General features: G+C 43.5%; 1 protein-coding gene across 7 annotated transcripts; it reads right to left on the bottom strand.

Moving 5' to 3' along the window:
* Positions 1–985: 985 nt before the first annotated feature.
* Positions 986–18,176, bottom strand: smpd4 (sphingomyelin phosphodiesterase 4). Of its 7 annotated transcripts, none has more exons than XM_023325032.1 (20): positions 18,082–18,176; positions 17,735–17,794; positions 17,091–17,177; positions 15,151–15,287; positions 15,012–15,087; positions 14,067–14,175; positions 13,899–13,951; positions 13,044–13,195; positions 12,580–12,712; positions 11,451–11,516; positions 9,496–9,585; positions 7,417–7,565; positions 6,542–6,632; positions 5,283–5,380; positions 5,052–5,215; positions 3,752–3,957; positions 3,446–3,676; positions 3,238–3,369; positions 1,837–1,965; positions 986–1,487 (listed from the first exon to the last, which is right to left on the bottom strand). In XM_023325032.1, exons 2-20 carry the CDS (start codon positions 17,771–17,773, stop codon positions 1,167–1,169), a joined length of 2,463 nt encoding a protein of 820 aa, XP_023180800.1. In that variant the 5' UTR covers positions 17,774–17,794; positions 18,082–18,176; the 3' UTR covers positions 986–1,166. The 7 variants fall into 7 exon arrangements, with proteins under 7 accessions (XP_023180800.1, XP_023180798.1, XP_023180799.1 ...); XM_023325030.1 differs by having other exon boundaries at positions 9,448–9,585; XM_023325031.1 differs by having other exon boundaries at positions 11,445–11,516.
* Positions 18,177–18,900: the final 724 nt, after the last annotated feature.

Here is an 18,900-nt window from a genome sequence, read left to right on the forward strand (position 1 = left end):
CCTAAACAGATGAGCGAGAAGCAGCATGTCAGCTCAGATAAATAAAGAGGTCACTACAGTCCTCAGGCCTGAACCCAGTAGGAAACCTCACATTGCCCATTACACATTATACAGTTGTGTAATGGGCAATTACACAACTGTACATATTTGAAAAGCAGAAGTGGAGCCTCCTGCACCATCAAGCAGAATGCAGGAAATGGTTTCTGGATAGTAAGAAAACAACAAAACTCGTCTTTTCCAGCAACCATTGTACAGCAAGAAAACCAGCTGACCAAACGCTGGAGATCAGCTTTGTTGCTGGGTAACAGGCAGGGGTCGGTAGGGGACTCAGTGTCTGCTGATTTGTGACTTTACATGCCAGAGGTTTTTGAAACAGCTCATTTTCCAGACACCAAAAAAAAATTCTATTGCCAGAAAATGGCTGTTTCTCTTTCTTTTTTTTAACGATTTATTTCTAGAAGCAGTAGAGACTTTCTCTCTAGCTCTCAGTGAAGGCAGACACTTTTTTTCCTGTGGTCCCATCCTGCTCTGCTTGCTCTGTTGTGAGCTTCTTTGTGGAGCCTTTCTTTGCACATCATTTAAATCTATAAATTATGGATCTAGCCAACCGGTCTCTCAATGTAATTGATAAAATTTTCTCAAAGAAAAGACTGGGCAGAGGAGAGGCTATCCTGCAGGGACATACCTGATGGGATACATCCCAGATTTATTTTGATTCATAACAGAATTTCTGCTGTTTGGAGTTGGCGGATACTTGGCATATCGACAAATTCGTGATGGATTGAGCCGACTAGTAAACAGACTGACAAGCTGTGGGATGGACAAATTCAGATTCTGATCAGGCCCAACATCCCTTATGAGTTTGTGGTATCGGTATTTAGTAGATTGCATGTAAATTACTATCAAGACTATTTGAAGCAACCTTCCTTGTGGGTTACATTTGCAGAACAAATCCCCTTTAAAATAAATCTCTTCTCACACAAACTGTGTTTTCACTGAGAAAAATACTTTATTCACTTAAAAACTTTTGGCTTGCATCTGTTTCCAGATGCTCAAAGGAGAAAATAAAGAAGTATTTACATCAGAAAAATCCCAGAGCTCTGGCTCATGCTAACACTAACGCAGTAGAGCGTTAAACCAAGTCAGAAGCTCAGCTAATTGGTGTTTTATTGCGTTTTCAGTTTCTCAGCACACAGCGTCATCAGGACGCCATACAGCAGCGCCCCCGTCAGGAGCAGGGCCGTACTGCAGAGGGGCCCGAGCGACAGCAGCGCCCCCAGCGCGTAGAACAGCAGCAGCAGCAACAGCGTCCGGTAGCTGGCCAGCGGCCGCAGGCTGAGCCGCGGCTGCTGGCGGCGCTCTAGCGCCCGTTGGGACATCGGGCTGCGCCGCAGCCGCACGCAGGAGTCCGGGTCGGTCAAGTACCGCCGGCCGAGCCGACCCAGGAAGTCTGAGCGCGAGCAGAGAGCGCCCATCTGGGCCTGGAGCTGAGAGAGGAACAATCACTGATCAGAACGGGAATTTATTCTCACTATGGCCCAAAAATGAAATTACAAAGAAGAAAAAATATTTTTATAAAAACTCTTCAATTTCAATCGGCCCTTCTGCACGACGGAGTATGAAAAGTTCAGTTTAATTACAAGAATATAATCATAACATTGGAAAAATAAACTTTTACTGGAAAATTGTTTTAAAGTGAAGAGGAAAAAGTCGTTTTAATGAGAAAAAATCTTTGATTGTTTAGATCCACCAGTTTCTTTCTTCCAAATGGACTCCATTGAAACGGCTCGCCCCAGAACCCGGAACGGATGCTCCAAAAACCCGGGCTGGACTCACCCTGTTGTTCAGCAGAGATGATGCCCTATAGAGCAGCCGGACCAGCAGGGCGCTCTCGTAGCTCCTGATTGGCTGCAGCTCTGGATCGCCCTGGTACTGAACCTCAAAGCGGCGCAGGCCGTTTATGATCTGCACACACACACACACACACACACACACGTTAAAGCTGGCTGGACTTCCATTCTACTACACGGACACACTGCATCTCCCAGCATTCATAGTGCGGGACGCCAGCCATCATTGCTGACATCACTAAAGCTACATACACTCACTCCACCCTGATTTAGTCGTGGCAGCATCATGCCTGCTGGACCAGAATTCATTTTTAAACCAGACATTGTTTCAAACTACTGAAAGTAAATCGAACTTCCTTTGAGTGTCTGAGCCGACATAAGAGAGCTAAACAAGACGATTTAGCCATCCTTCTGTTTGTTGCAGAGGTCAAACTAATTTAATTTTGTTCCACATTAAGGTGATAAAACAGAGGCGGTGAAAAAAATCACATCTCACACTTTGGTCCAAAAAACTGAACAAAAAGCAACATTTAGACAAAGGAGGGGCAGTGAAGGCGGATTACAGCCGACAGGTCGGACAGACACAGAACCGGCCCGTCCAGGACATTTAATCAATCAATCAAGTTTATCTGTACAGCACATTTAATCAACAAGGCGATTCAAGGTTCTTTAAACATCATAAAAACAAAAAAGTAAAATCATAGAAACACAGTCAGCAGTTGAAGCGTTACAGTTAGCCGTTGTTTCACATCCGAGTGTTGATCAATAATTTATGTTTCTAAGCTGCTGGGTTTTTAGTCTAGATTTAAAGGAACCCATGATGGCTGCAGCCTCAGAAACCCGTCTTCCCAGGTCTTATGCTGTTTGTCTTTCTTTGGACCTGAAGGTAAAATGTTGTTGTGCTTCTGTACAATGACAATAAAGACATTCTGATCTTTTATTATTTTCTATAGCTTATCCCTAAACATAAACTCAATTCATAACTTATTCTTTTTTTAACAGCACCAGCAGGAGAAGCTGGGCCTCACACGACATTTTGAAAAATTGTCTTTACGCTGTATCAGAAACAAAGACACACACACACACACACACACACACACACACACGTTTGTTTTTCCATCAGTAGCTAATAATTATTTAAGGGATAATTCAGCTGTAAAGTTGGGCTGTTTGGTCCTTTAACTGAATGTAATCAAATTATTTTTGTGTTTGTGATCATTCCTCGCTGTGTGAGAAGTTTCTTCTGTTCGGTGGCCGACTGACCCGGGTTCTGGTTCTGGATGGTTCCCCAGTTCAAACTAAAATGCCTCTAACGTTAATAAATTATTTTTAACAGCATGAGCCAAACTTTGGCATCCAGCCTCTTGTCGTCAGGTCGGGCACCAACCTGCCTCCGGCCCAGGTCCGTCAGAACCGGCCCAGTCTCGCCCTGGACGCAGTCCGGCAGCTGGTTGGCGCGCCCGTCGTCCTGCGCGGCGCCCAGGTTGGCAACAAGTTGGGCAAGCTGGTTCTGGTTCAGCTGCAACGCAGAGACAGCGAGACATGAGGCGCTGCGGCGACCCGGTTCTACTGAGGGATCGGGAACCGGACCGTACCTTAAAGATATGACACAGGTTCTCCAGGGCCCGGTCCAGGAACTCGTGGGTCTTCTTCAGGTACTCGCCGCTGTCCTCAGGCTCGGCGCCGGGAAACGCGTTGCTGAGGTCGGAGGAGGCGAGTCCGAACCAGGAGAGGAAGGAGCCGCTGGCCGCCGCCTCGCTGGACTGATCCGAGATCCGCTTGGCCGTGTGGCGGGCCTGCGCGATAATCTGGATCAACCTCATGACCTGCAGGGCGAGCGGTGACACGGTGAGCGACGAGCCTGACCAAACGGACCTGAAGCGGAGCCGCCGGGAACTCACCACTCCTCGGACCTCGGAGCCAAACATCTGCTTGTACTGGCAGTCCTGTCCTTCCAGGGAATACACGTGGCTTTTCACCTTGAACGCCGTGTCAGTCACCATCCGTTGCCGTGGCGACAGGTAACTGCCCCCCTGGCCCGGCGTCAGGTAACCGCGGGGCTGCCGGTGGGGCAGGACGTGCTCCGGCTCCAGAAACAGCTGCTCACCTGGAGAGGAAGCGCAGAAACACAAAGAGTCGCCCGATCGTTCAGCCGCTGGTCTATGGTGGAGCGCAGAGAGGCTGATCTGGACGCATACATCTATGTTAGCACACAGTAATGAGAATTTAAATCTCTAACGCCGCTCGGTAGAAACTGCAGCAAACGTCCAGAATTAGGAGCAAAGCAGAAGAATAAAATCGCTTTAATTTTTAATTCACTAAAGGAATATTTAGTTAAGAAATGCAAACATGCTTGGGTTAGCCAATTCTGCAGTTCTTAAGAATCGGATGCTTTATTTTATTTTTGCACAGAATTACAACAAAATGTAATTTCTGTAAACAAAGACAAATAACCCAACAGACAGAGGAGGCGCTACCATTTTCATAAGTTCAGTTAAATATCAGCATCAGGAAACCTTGGCACATATAAGCAACATCTGGAGACAGCATGCCAGTGAAGGCGCTGCATTCAGGGAGTGTGTGTTTGTAGCCATGTGTGTGTAAGGAGGTCTGCGAACCCTGTGGAGCCAGCCAACAGTGACATCATCATCAGAGTCAGAGCGCCGCGCATGAACAAAAATCAAACTTTGACGGATACAATTTTCCTTTTGAATTTGACACTGACAGACGTGCCGACAATGTAAATTACACCGACTCTTCAACGCAGCATAACCTTTACAAGAAAATTCACAATCTCATTTCAAAAACTGAAAAATATTAAAATTCAACAGAGAAACATGTTTCTTTGTTAAAAAATACAAGGAGACGATTGGATAAAATCCAAGAATATAAAATAGCTTAAAGATGACAAAAATTCTTCAGAGTTCATCTCCAAAACTTTACAGTAATATTAAGAACAGTTATCAGTATTGCTTAACTCACGGCGACAAAATTCACGTGTGTATTTCATTCTCCTGCTTTGCTCCTAATTTTGGACATTTGGTGCTTTCATCGCAGCACTTCCCAGGAATAATCTGATTGGACGACGGCGACTGGCCTGTGATTGGCTGCCTGTCGTTTGAGCCGAGATCAGGCTGAGTGAGAGCAGAGCGCTAGATGTATGCGCCCAGATCAGACTCACTGCACTACATTGGGCCTCACCTCTCTGGATCATGTCTGCCAGGTTGGGCTGGGCCAGAACCTTGGCGGCCCGGAACACCATCAGGGCGTTCTTGGCGTTGACCAGGTCGGTCCGCGTGGCCCGGTTCAGGAAGCCCTGGAACAGCTTGGTGTAGAGCAGCAGGTTCTCGTGGACAAACGGCTCCCTGCGGCAGAGGTCCGGTCAGCAGACAGAACCGGCGCCAACCAGAAACGCCAGGCGGGTCCACTCACCATTTGTCCGGCACGGTTCTGTTCTGGTCGGGTTGGGCATTTGGCTTCTCTCCTGTGTATCTCCAAGGCTGAATGTAGCTGAGCCACGTCTCCAACACCTGCACGAGATTTATCGCCGTCACATTTCTACCTCAGTGAAATACGACAAGAAATCCTTAAACGTTAAAATATTGAGAAAAAGTTCAACAGTTTTAGTCTCATTGAAAAAAGTGAAACTCATATTATTGACTTCAGGTCTTTATTTCTTCTCATTTTAATGATTTCTGTTCAGAGAATGAAAACCCTCTGAAAAATAGATTCAGTGTCTCAGAAGATAAGAATATTACTAGTCATGGAAAGTTTAGTGGAAGGAAAAGGTTCACCAGCACCACAATGCTTCAGGAATCCTTGGCAGCTTCAGCAGGAAGGGACTGAGGCTGCTCAGACGGATCCGGTTCTGAGGAGAACCAGAACCCGACTGGTGCTCAGGGTCCAAACGTCTCCTTTTCAGATGAAAGTAAAGTTTGTATTTGATCTGGACACCAAGGTGCTGGAGGTCCAGAGTGAAGCTTCCACAGTCAGCTCAATCTGGGTCAGCAAGTCATCTGCTGGTTCTGGTCCACCGGGTTTTCTCAAGTCCAAAGCAAATGCAGCAGTTTTAGAGTTTTTCATGCCGACAGCTAGCTGTCAAGCAACAAGAGCGCCCTGATGGTGTTCCGGGCCGCCTAGAAGTTGGTTTCTATTTCCAACGGGACTTGGTACTGAACCAAAAGCTGCTTCAATCACCATGGCGACTCCAGGCACGGGCCGGCCAGAACCCCAGAGAGAGTCTATGGAGTATTGTCAAGAGGAAGATGAGCTCTCCTCCGTGCTGCTGCAAGGATGAGCCCAGACCAGGCGTTAGTTTTCTGAACATTTTCGTTTAAAATAAAATACTGATCTGGTGTTATTTTATGAGATGCTGAATTTTGGGGTTTTATTCTCTGAATTGTCAGAATGCAAGAAATAAAAACAGAATATTTCACTCAAGGATTTATAAATCAACATATTTTACGAGTTTCACTGAAACGAGTGAAAAAATACTGAAAATATTGACCTTTTTCTCAATTTTCTAGTTCTTTGAGCTTTTTCCTGTATTAAATTAGACCTTCAGTGAACAAATAAGTTCTTCTAAAAATCTTTTAATTTCAGCCTAACTGGATTTAAATTGTTGGTTGATAAATTCATGTTAAATTGTTGGTAATAAACTAAACGCTGCGGTTCATCCTGAGGTAACGTACGGCTCTGAAGGAGGCGTCCAGCGGCCAGTGTCCGAAGCAATGCTGCAGGAACAGGTAGAGCTTCTGCTGCACAAAGCGCTGCACCACCACCCTGCAGCAGCGCAGCACAAACACAGAAACACGCATCAAACATGCATCTGAATATTTGGCCAAATTACTTAGCAGGATTTGTTCACTTTTCATGCAACAAAATTCAAACAATTCTCAGGAGGTTTTCAAAGTTTTCCAGCAAAACACTTATGAGATAAAAACAATAGTTTCAATTCAGATTATATGATGTCATTTATTACTGTTATTAATAACGTCTTCTGATAGTTTTCTATAGAGACAAGTTAAGCTAAACTAAAACAAAAGGTTTTGAAATGTTCCACCCTAAACACCCGACAACAAAACACTAATTTAACAAAAATATTCTCCAATTTCAATAACTTTGTTTAACGTATTAAACGTTTTCTTATGGGTCGGCAACAGAAGTGACCCAGTGGTAAAAACAAACGTCGTCCAGCCAACTGGCGATAAATTTGAACCGAATCATGACAGATGCAGGAACGCTTTCCTAGCTAGCTAGCTAGGAAAGCTAGCTAGCTAGGAAGCTTTCCTAGCTAGCTAGCTCAGTTAGCAGTAGCCTCAACAGCCTGGGTTGAAAACGCAGCGAAGATTTCGACTCAAACTTTAGCTGAACAGAACAGAAGCACATCCAGATTAAACAGCCTAACATGTAAGGCCGACGGATTTCAAGCAACAAAAATATTTAAACGGAAATTTAAGACTTTTTAAGGCCTTAGTTTTAGATGCACTAATTTAGGAGATATTCTGACTTTTTAAGTTTGCACCCTGAGTAAACATGGCTACCAGGGCCTTTTATAGCTGCTGACCTCTTGAACTCCTCCAGCGGGCTGGTGTGGGGGGGGGAGTGGGCCGGCGAGGGCGGCGGCTCCGGCTTCAGGCTGCTGGAGAAGGCGTGCAGATGTTTCACCAGCAGGCGCACCACCAACACGTGCTCCTCTGACGGATTGAAGGGCTCCTGGAAACACAGCCAATCACAGCGATCCACACCACCAATCATCTCCACCAGCTCCACAAAGCAGCCAATCACAGCAGGCCCCGCCCCAAAGTGAGGTCACATGCCTCAAACCCTCACGACTCTGGATCAGAACGTGTTTTTAATAACAGAAAATTTAGTTTTTATTTAGTTTCTGACGTTTGTTTAAGATGTCTTCTAAGAATCTGTCGATGGTTTTGTTTTAAACAAAGTAAACGGGATGAGCAGTGTGACCTCACGTCCTGCTACAGCAGCATGATGCAACGCTTGACCTTCCGCAGCAATCAGCCATCCCATCTGCAGCCAATTACAAACACAGGAACTCATGCAAAGATGGTTGTTGTTACTGGCATTACATGAGCTTGGCAGCGACAGCAGGAAGACGGACAGACGGCCATGCATCAACGCAAGCAATGCGCCCAAAGACCTAAAGCTCTGCTGCAGGACTGCGCCTGCTGTCCAGGATCCTTCTCTGCACAAACCATGAACCTGGACCGGACAGCGAGATAAAGGCTCGCTCATACTTACTGCACTGCAAAAACACAAAACCTTGCCAAGTATTTTAGTCTCATTTATACAGCAAACATGTCAAAATAAGGCAAAAGTAACTCACAGGTAACTTTTCAGCAAAATATAGGCGCCTGTTTAAAGTCAGTAATTCCTTAACCAAAACGTTCCAGTTCCACTGGGTCATTTTGCTTGTAACATTGGGAAAAAGTTTTGTTACAAGTGAAATTATTTGTCAGTTGAACTAGAACTTTTTGATTACTGACTTAAAATAAGCTCCTATATCCTGCTGAAAAGTTACCTGTGAGTTAGTTTTGCCTTATTTTAAGTTAACTGACATATTTGCACCAGAAATGAGAGAAAAAGTACTTTGTAAGATTTAGTGTTTTTGCGTCTACCGTATTGCAAAAACATAAAGACACATTCATCTCATTAAAGAGTAACTAAACCCCAAATAGATTTTTTTTGCTGTTAAACTGTCTAAATTGGTTTTGTGGTGCCATCTTTACATTTCTCTGCAAATTTTGACATTTTTGTGTAAATTTGATTAATTCTGATCTTTATGGTTGAGGAAGAACCCGGCCAATGTTGACCGGGTTCTTTGAATACGCATGGCCTGAACTTGGACCCGAAATCTGCATCTGGTTTTACTGAAGTTTCAGGAAACAGAAACATGATCTGATTGTTTTAAAAATTCAAATGTTTTCAGATAAATAAAGTTGATTTTCTCAGGAGTCTTTAGCTACATTTCTGTCCAATTGCCATGCGAATTTCAAGCAAACTTTTAAAACATCAAAGAAAATGCAAATTATATGTTATTTGTTATTTATCTGCTGATTTGGAGCCAACCACCCGGGCTACGCACAGCGTGATGTCATCAAATGTTGACCCTACGCACGGCTGGAAGAAACACGAAGTGTAGGTTGGACCAGTGTGACTACTTATTGATTACCTATTAATCATCTTTTTGGATAGCAAGAGATGATTAACAGGAGATTATTTTTCAGAATATGAATCAGGTGAAGCTAAAACTGAACTAGAGCAGTTCTAGAACAGACGTTTATATTTTTATAACCAGTTTTGGTTAAATTTCTGCTCTGATTGTTTTCTTTCAGCAAATGGCCTTTTTTAGAGTCTGTTTACTCCAGCTAAGGATTAATCAATCCCTAACTTAGTTGACGATTCCTTCACTAATCAATAAATCAGATTAATCGTTTCGGCCCTGCGGTCGGCTGAAGCTATGCGTCGGCATTAAAGCGTGGCGGACCGCGAGCCGCCTCCCCTCATGCAGCAGCAGCAGCTAACGCATGCTAACCTAGCATGCTAACCAGAGAAGGATCCTGGACCGAAGCTTTACCTCCAGGAGGCCCCAGGGGGGCGCTGCTGAGTGAAAAGGTAAAAGTACTTGGTAGGTGTGGAGGGTCCCAGAGCCAGGAGGGGCGAGGGGTTGGCACGGCATGCTGGACATACTGAGGCGGTACTGCAGCAGCGCCAGCTGTTCACCCGAAAGAGGGAGGGGAGTACAAGGGGAGGGCGGGGGGGGGAAACACAGGGGAGGAGTGGGGGGGGGGACACCAGAAGGAGAGCAACCACAAAGAAACATTTGGCCGAAAATATTCAGGAGGAAAAAACACAACAGGAGACAAAAAGAAGAAAATATTGACTGCAGCAACAAAACGATTCGTCTCTTAAAGGAGAAAAACCAGAAGAGTCCAGATCCGGTTCTACCAGAACCCGGTCCGGTCCTACACAACCCGACCAGCCGGACTCCGGACTCCAGCCTGAGGACCGGCTCTGGACCTCCCGTCTTCCCCGTGATGGAGACGGACAGGCGACCTTTACAGCCCCTGAAGGTCGTCTGCTCCCAGTTTTTACAGAAAATCCTCCAATCAGAATAAAACCAGCTTCACTCTGCAAAAACAAAATCTGGCCAAATATTTTCAGTCTAGTTTCTTGTGGAAATATCTCAGTACAGCTTGTTTTCAGTAAATAACTTCTAAATATCAATTTTAAGACGTTCTAGTTCCACCGGCAGATTATTTCACTTGTAACTTGGAAAAAAGTCTATCATTGAAATAATCTGCCGGTGGAACTGGAACGTTTCCATGAATGTTAAAGAGTTTTTGACTTGAACAAATTCTTACAGCTTGCTGAAAACCTGTTGTAACTTAGTTTTGTTATATTTCATGTGTAATAAGACATTTGTGCTAGAAACTAAAATACTTGGTCACATTTTGTGTTTTTGCAGCGCAACCTCAGCATCCATCCCTACAGCTGAGCAGAACCGACTCCAGCTGGAAGGTTCTGGGTTGGGTGAACAGTGAAAACGGTCCAGAACCTTCCAGCCGCCCCAAGCAAATAAAGTTTCCTCTGAACGGAGAAGTAACAGATCATTTCCTCTGAAATATGAAACAGAGATGCAGCAAAGCAGCAGCCGAGTCGCCTTTAAAATGTTTATTTGGTTTCATTTTTAAAACTGGAAACCAGCAGAAAGTTTCTGCACTGCTCCGAGAGGAAACGTGACGGTGGGAATTGATTCCCGTCCAGGTCGCCATGTGTGTTGTTGAGAGGAACTCCAGTATCAAGTCTGAACAGATTCACAGGAAAAGAAGGATTTTTATCTTTACTGCAACATGTAACCGGAGGCAGTGGCTGATTTCAGACCGTTGTGGTGGATAAGATCAGCCGAAGCGATCGATCGGTGCAGCCAAGCAGGAAACCTTCCAGAACCAGCAGAAACCCTGTGCTTTTCAGATTCTTTATCGTCTGTCCTGCTCTTTTCTCCGCTCAGCTTTTTTTTTTTTTTACCCCTCCAGGGGGTCTTTTGTGGGCTCTAGTGTCCCTTATATGATAGTAGGCTGACATGAAACGGGGAAGCAGAGGGGGGAAGACATGCGGCAAATGTCGTCGGGTCCGGGAGTCGAACCCGCGACGGCCTCCAAATATGGGTCGCACTAACCCCTACGCCACCACGGCACACCCTCTGCTCAGCATTTTGATGAGTTCAGTTTTGTAGTGATTGGATGACGAGCTGAGGCCGCCTGGAACAGAACCGACTTCAGGTGCCATGCAGCATGCAGAGGAAGACAAGCGACAGGAACATGCCCAACTCCTGACCGCAGCAGCTGCAGCTTTAAACTGCTAAATGATCTGAAGTACAGATTTCTGCTGCGCTGGCCCGAGACCTGATCCGACCCGGTCCGGCTCAGGGTGTGAACCCAGAGGACAGGCAGGATCTTCTCTGCAGCTTTTTAATTGAATTATTTTAACATCAGCAGGTGAGAATCAGCCCATCGACGGCCGGTATGCAGCGTTGCAGCGCAGGATGCAGGGAGGCGAGGGAAAGCGCCTTACCTTTACCTGAGGAGACTGCAGCTTCTGGTACAAGTCCAGCGAGTAATGATGGAGCCAGATCTCTACAAACATCTGAAGACACAAAACGCAGAATTTTAGAGAAAAAATCCTCCAGAAACTGATCCAATCTCAGATCGGTCCCGGTTGCTCCGTCCTGCCTCTCTGTCTGGAGGACAGCCAGACCGCTAAAGTTTATGAGAAAATAAAATGTTTTCTTTCACCGACAGAAAGTTTCAGCAGTAGGTTTTTCCAGGGCCTGAACTAAATTAAGGACGGAACATTTGAATGCAGCAGAAATCTGGAGATTTAAATTTCTCCAGCATGGAAGCTTTTAGCTTGAAGAGACTTTAGCGCTCTTCAAGCTAGATCCGAAAGATTCATAAATTTGCAGACAAAATCATAAAGTCTAGAATAACTGCTTGTTATTCTAACAGGTGTCTGCTTAATAACTGAGCAGTTGTATTACTGTAATGCATTTACATTACGGTAATACAACTGTATTACTATATAGTAATACAGTTGTATTACTGTGAACCAGTAATACTGTGAACCAGGCCCAACAGTGAGAAAAGTTGTGTTTATTAGAGGAAACATTAAAGTCTCTTCATCTGTGAACTGTGGCTGAAACGATTAATCATGACTAATCAATTATTGGAGAAAGAAATCCTTTGTCTCTAAATCTGTCCTACTCAGCACCACCTGGTTCACATTCTGAACAAAATATATATTAGCACCTTCGCTACTAGTTATTAATCAGTTAATCAATAATAATAATAATTTCTACACTGATGTTCAGCAGAAAACATGAGCTTTTCTCATGTTCAATGTTTCATTATTTGCTACAAATGATAAAAAAATGCTAAAAAAAAAAATATGCTGATATTGACTTTTAGACAACATGTTTATTTCCTTATTTAAAAGAATATTTAAATTATTTGTTTATGTGCATCTCTTAATGTATTCTAATATTGTTTAGTAAAGGCTTAAAGGAAAAATCTGCAGAATGTGATTTTTTGTCTGATTTATCAGATAATCATCATAATAATCGACAGATTAAATGATAAGTAAAATATTCAGGGCGCGGGGAAAGAGCGTGTGCGGCGCAGCGTCTCGGAGCTGCAGCATCGATTCTCACCTGCAGCAGCGTCTCGGACCTCCAGATCTCCTGTGCTGCAGGGTCTGCGTTCACCGACGGCTGGTGGAAGATGTGGTGCTTCAGGAGGCTCGGGCTGTGGACGCCGTAACCCGCAAACGACACACTGGAAGCTCTGAGAGAAAGTTTACCAAATATTTAGAGTATTTATCATGAATCCATCAGCCTCTGTTCACTGTTGCTAGATGTAGAGCTGCTGAGATTTTTCCTCTAGCCAGAATATGAAATAAAACCCAACATAACTGGCCTCCCACATAATCATCATCACACTCTTCATCACTTTATTTATTTATTCATTCTTTACTAGTTTGTACATTTTCCTCTTCAGGAAACTGTCATCGTTACCATTAATTCTCGTGTGTTCAGCGCTCAGTTTAACACCTGTTGCTTCTAAGATTACTCCATAAATAAACTCAGGCGTTAAAAGCTGTTCAATAAACAGTTACCGTGGCGACGGAGCCGCGACGGAGCCTCTGGAGTCGGTGAACGGAGACGCAGGAACACTTCCTTCAACGGGCAGGAAGTACTTGAGGTACAGGTCGACCAGCACGAAGTATGCGCTGTCTGTGGAGCTGCAGAGCTGCGGCTGAAGGCAGTTCTGGAATCACAACACCAAGACAATCGCTTATATTGGAGATCAATAAATAATCCAGAGAAACGCATCCAGGCTTTGATTCCTGCAGCAGCGTCTTCACAGGTATAATTGACAACCCAATGGTCCAGAAAGCTGCTGCTGGAGTTCTGACTAGAACCAGGAGGATAGAGACACCACCCGGTTCTACACCACCCGGTTCTACAGTCTTTCACTGAGATTTTAAACTGCTGGTAGTTTATAAATCATTGAACAAATTATAGATTTGCTGCTGGATCAACCTGCTGGTTCTGGTTCTGGCTCTGCATCAGAACCAGAACCAAACATGGAGGCATTCAGCTTCCAGAAAACTGAAAAACAGCTGAAACACTGAGCCCCTTTAAGACTAAACCCAGCTGGTTAGAGCTGCTTTGAACCATAACAAATTAAACAATGATCAATAATCTGATGTGCAACAACTTTGTATTTTTGTGTTTTTATGATGGAAAGAATCTTGAATTGTCTTGTTTCTGAAATGTGCTACACAGATAAACTTGATTGATTGGTTGATTATAAAACGTAACTAGGAACACTGGATGGAGAAAAGCTCCTCACTCTGTTCATCTCCAGTCAGAAACCTGGACTGTTTCTTTATCTGGAGCCCAGGTGAAGAAAAATAACTCCAAAGCATGATGCTGCCACTGTCTGTTCATAACGATGCTAAACTCACCCTGGGAGCGATGAGGCAGTAGGCCAAATTAAACATGAAGAACTCGAAAGGATCTGCAGAGAGTTGAGGAATAAATTCATTTTCCACTAAGAACGATAGCAAGAGTTTGAAAACTGAAGTTAATGTGAGGATGAGCAGGAAACCCTTCAGCAGCTCCTGTAAGGATACTGAGAGCGACGTTCAGCGTCAGGACGCCCGGCAGCGGGAACTGCAGCTTGTTGTGGAACAGAGGACAGTCGGGAAGAACGCCCTCCTGGATGCAGGCCTTCACCGGACCCTAAACACACACACATTCACTACTAGATAAAACATCAACCACAACATTATGTTGCCTGCAGCTGTACGGCAGTAAGCACTATGTGTACCTTGAGATTTTAATCAGAGTATAAAAAAAAAAAGATATTTCCGAGTTGTGTTTTTTTTTTTTTTGTTTTGTTTTTGAACAGCCCTCTGACGGGACACCCATCGATTGCCCATTGACAGAGCATGACAGCTTCCACGCTCTCAGCATCACGCTGGACTGGGAGAGCTGAACAGCTAAATGTAGTTTATCGTTTATCAGAAAGAGAAGAGATGAAGGAAACGTTGTTGCCACACATCCACCTCTGGAAGTCTCAGGTAAAACACACGAGCCTGGGAATCGGCTTCCTCCTCCACACACGGTTTGGCTTTGCTTTCCTGTCTTCATTATTTAGTGTAATATTATATTATTTTTATAATATAATAAAACCTGCGGGCTCAGCCCGCAGGTTTTATCAGACCTGCGGGCTGAGCGTCGGATCGTAACTATCAAAGCTTTTCTCTCTTAATCTTAAGATGTTTTTTCTGGTAAGAATGTGTAGTTATTCTGCTAATATTATGACTACAGTCTTGTAAATAAATACAAATTCTTGTAGGCCCTGTTACTCCAGTGTCAAGCTCACAGGAGGAATGATAGAAATAAAAGTGACTTCTTGAGAAGAATTTCTTTTTTAGAAAAGAACAAAATTGCTTAAATTGGAAACTGGATCTGGTTTGATATTATTTTTAAGCCTAGATTTCGGTGTTTCAGCCTGAAATAAGAAAAAAACTCCAACTCTTCCAATTAACAATTTGATAAAAACTCTGTCGTACCGGGAGATAGTGGACAGGAACTTCATATTTGTATTCTTCTGCCTGAAGTTTGTACACCAGCTTCATCATCGGGCCACTGAAACACAGAGGAGTGAGAAACCTTTGTTTTATTCTGAAAGTACGTCAGAACCGGTTCTACCTCGGGCTCAGGAAGTCCAGAACCAGGTTGAACTCGTTGCTGCGTGAGTGCAGCAGGCGCAGGTTCCAGCCGGAGATGACGCCGTCCAGACTTCCAAACACGTTCTCCACCAGCCAGGGGAAGATCAGGTGCAGCTCCTGCAAAACATCCCAAAATTACTTCAAAATTCAGATGGGGTCAGGAAGTGGATTTCTCCGGTTCAAATCAGAGCAAAATGGATCACAGCGAATAGCTAACGCCCTAAACAGGCTGAAACAGAAAAAATACACGAATATTTAGGATATGATCCGTATTACATTGGTAAAAAAGATAATACTCTTATAATCTTGAGGATTTACCCGCATCGAGGTGATCCACATAACTAACTATCTGGAGCTGCAGACCTCATATTATACCACCAGCCAGAAGAAAGTTTTCAAAAGCCTGGAGAATAAAATCATTTAGTTTCAGGTTGGGTCAAATTTAGGATCAAAAGAAGCATTAAATGGCTGTCGACTTGTTTCTGCCGGGTGAGTAGTGAGTTGTGCTATTTTAAGTAATTAGTCTATGATAACAAAGCTACCGCTAACAACAAGCTAACCCATGTTATTTCTATGAGCTTGGATCTCCTAGTAATAAATCATTTATTTAGCTTCTGTAAACCCAAATTCATGCAGAAGTTGTACGTTAATGTTGAGTCATTGCTGGATTCAGGTCCAATACAAGTCAACGATTCGCTCCGATCTACAGAAACCCCATTAAAGACATGGTTGGTGGCTGAGAGAGAGAGTGGGGAAATACTCACGGCTCACTATGAATGCTTGTCTTTCTCAGTGACTGTCCAATAAAACATCTGAAAATACTATTTAAACGATGCGATCGTTACCTGTTAGAAAATGGAGCTGCAAACTCTGGCATTGTTAGTTTTCACACCTGCTGTTTTAAGCTGTAGATTGTTGATCCACTTTTCTCAGTAAGTTTTTAAAATTAACTCCCTTGTGATCGACTACCTTCGAAACACAAAAATAATGTTGATCTTTCTCTCTATTAGAACAGTTGGAACAACTGTACAGGACTCAGACTTTAGACATTTTGAAGCTGGATCATTATATTTACTTCCTGGCCCTCATGTGCAATGCCTGACATCGGTACTACGTCATCTGAAACCCAGTAATAGTCAACTGCAAATGTGCAGACATAACCTGGTGGGCGGGGCTAACGGTCTAACCTCTCACTGCAGAGCAGAAAAAGACAGTGTTTGATTTTTAGACCTTTGCCTTTAGATCAGCTTCACATGCAAGTATCAGTCGATCACCGATTTCTCAAAATTAAGAAAATTGGCACCGATAAATCAGTGCACCCCTACTAGAAATCGTGTTTTAAACCCATCCAAGAGTTTAAAGATACTTCCACGGGGCGTGCTGTGGTGGTGCAGTGGGTTAGCACACCCCACGTTTGGAGGAATTAGTCCTCGACGGGGACGTCGCGGGTTCGACTCCCGGTCCCGACGACCTTTACCGCATGTCTTCCCTCCTCTCCTCACCCTCCTTCCTGTCTGCCTACTGTAGAAAAAATACGAGCCACTAGCGCTGCAAAAACTCTTCGGAGAAAAAAAAAAAAAGATACTTCCACACTTTTCAGATTCTCACTTGTAAAAAAAAAAAACTAAACTAAAATGAAGAAAACCAGGAATTTGTTTCATACCTGTAAAATATTTCATGTTGGTTTATCAAATAAAATTAGGGCGTACAAATATGAAAATTTGGGTCAATATTGAAATAAATATCGTAGTTACTGATAAACACCCACAATCCATTGCTGCATCACTATTATCACATTACCTTCAGATATATAGTCATCAATAAGATGGAAAGAAACATCGGTTGCTGAAATAGGCCTAGTATCACGTAAGGGAGCGATGTTGATATTCTGTGCATCTCTAAGTGAACACATTGAAGTACCTTAGCGGGATACTCGTCTATGATCTTCAGCAGGTCCTGGCATCGCTGGATCAGAGGCTTGGAGGTGGCGTCAGCTTTGAGGTTTGCCTGAAACAACACGGTAAACATATAAACAGGAAGAAAATTAGCACAACTATTTAAAGAATAAGAATATAGTGAATCACCCAAAAACTCTTAAAAGGACATGTGTTGACAATAATCTCAAGGCAGAGGTTATCCCAGCGTCTTTTTTTCACCACAGTTCTTCTTTCCACTAAACTATCACAAGGTCCCTGTTATTTCTGATGCTGACTAATGATTGCTTTGCTGGGAGTCAGAGACAGTAACAGAGTGGAAGGTCATCATGGAGATGTTCAGCAGCTGAAACGCATCAGCATATTCAATGAGTTCTAACTGGTGAATATCTATAAATCACAGCAAAGAAACTTTTCTTATGCTGGAATCCAGAATCTTGTGAGCAATCATGGGCTTTATGGGTAACTTTCAGTAGATTCAGAAGAGGAGTCTCTGCATGATGCTGTAGACCAAAACATGACCAAATACAGTATGTATCTCCTTTGTTTCATTTAATTAGTGACACAAATGAACTTTGCATGATATCCTAAGTGAGCTGCAGCTGTTTGCTGATGTTAGATGTGACTCACCAGCAGGAAGCTGGGCTGCTGTAAGCTTGGGCTGCTCATGTTCCTCAGCTCCACCTGGAGCTGCAACACAAACACAGGAAAGTTTTTATCCTGATGCTAACTGATCAGAAACATTTCTGTTAACCATTTTAATCAGTTTGGTCAGAAGACAACCCGCTCTGGAAACTAGGAGGAGTTATAAACTACTGAACTGAAGAGAGGGGGAGGCCGAACACCCTGAGTCAGCTAACGGTGGTTAGCTAGAGCCGTTTAAACTGACAACAGCTGCTATAAGCTGGACGGAAGTTCATTAAGAAACATCGGAAACTACCTGGAATAATTCAATCGGTTAATGGCGTCTTCCTCACCTCTGTCCGCGGGAAAAAATTAAAGTTAGAGTGGGTTTTACACGAACCGCGTTTCCATCAGTTCACCAGAGGCAAGTAGCCTTCTTCTCTGTTAAACTCACAGGAGCCGATTACATGCTGTAGGCCGCTCCCGCCATCTGCTGGAAGCACAGAGAATTACATCCTTCTTCTTTTGTGTTTTATTGGTGGATGGCAACCTACTTAAGATATTTTTTTGTTTAGTTTCAGATTAGGATTATATATTTTTGGTAGTTGTTATTGATTAAAAGTATTTTGGGGATTTTGTTTAGGAAGAGGAGTTTCTATTGTCCAGTCGTCTGGCTCGTTTTAAAGGGACCTATGGTGTCTCTGGGCTCCAGCTGATTGAAGAGACTCACCAGTCTAGTGGAAGGGGAGTTTATTCCTTTGCTGTATTCACCAGGGATTTTTGTGTGAGTGTGTTTTTGTTGGGGAGCACTTAGGCGTATTTAGTTATATTTGTATTTTCCTTATTATTATTCCTCCCCCAATCAGTATATTCTATTTAATTGGGTTTTCACTATTTTTCAGCTGTAAGGTTTCCAGGGCCAGCATAGACTCCTACATTTTAGTGTGGTCATTTTGTACAATAAAATAAATTGCTACTACTTTTACAAATAGGGCATTTGTAAATCAAATAAATGTATCTAATTTTCAAGCAGTGTGTCTGTTAATTCTTACAAACGTATCTGTATGATGGTCTGTTAAAAAAAAGAGTATCAAAGGTTTTCCAAACATAACAAGAGCTGTATCCAAGGTCACATGCTCATTTGACCAAACTCGGTGTGTATACTCACCCCA

This window comes from Xiphophorus maculatus, chromosome 20, assembly GCF_002775205.1.
Source record: "Xiphophorus maculatus strain JP 163 A chromosome 20, X_maculatus-5.0-male, whole genome shotgun sequence".
Taxonomy (NCBI): domain Eukaryota; kingdom Metazoa; phylum Chordata; class Actinopteri; order Cyprinodontiformes; family Poeciliidae; genus Xiphophorus; species Xiphophorus maculatus.

What these genes read in the sequence shown, in the direction of transcription:
- smpd4 (XM_014473217.2), bottom strand. Translation starts at nt 17,773, where the DNA reads ATGAGCAGCCCAAGCTTACAGCAGCCCAGCTTCCTGCTG. An exon ending in TAGACGAGTATCCCGCTAAG is followed by an intron (nt 15,288 to 17,090) that starts GTACTTCAATGT and finishes GATGTTTTGCAG; the next exon opens with GAGCTGCACCTGATCTTCCC. An exon ending in ACCTGTGTCATATCTTTAAG is followed by an intron (nt 3,370 to 3,445) that starts GTACGGTCCGGT and finishes TCTGCGTTGCAG; the next exon opens with CTGAACCAGAACCAGCTTGC.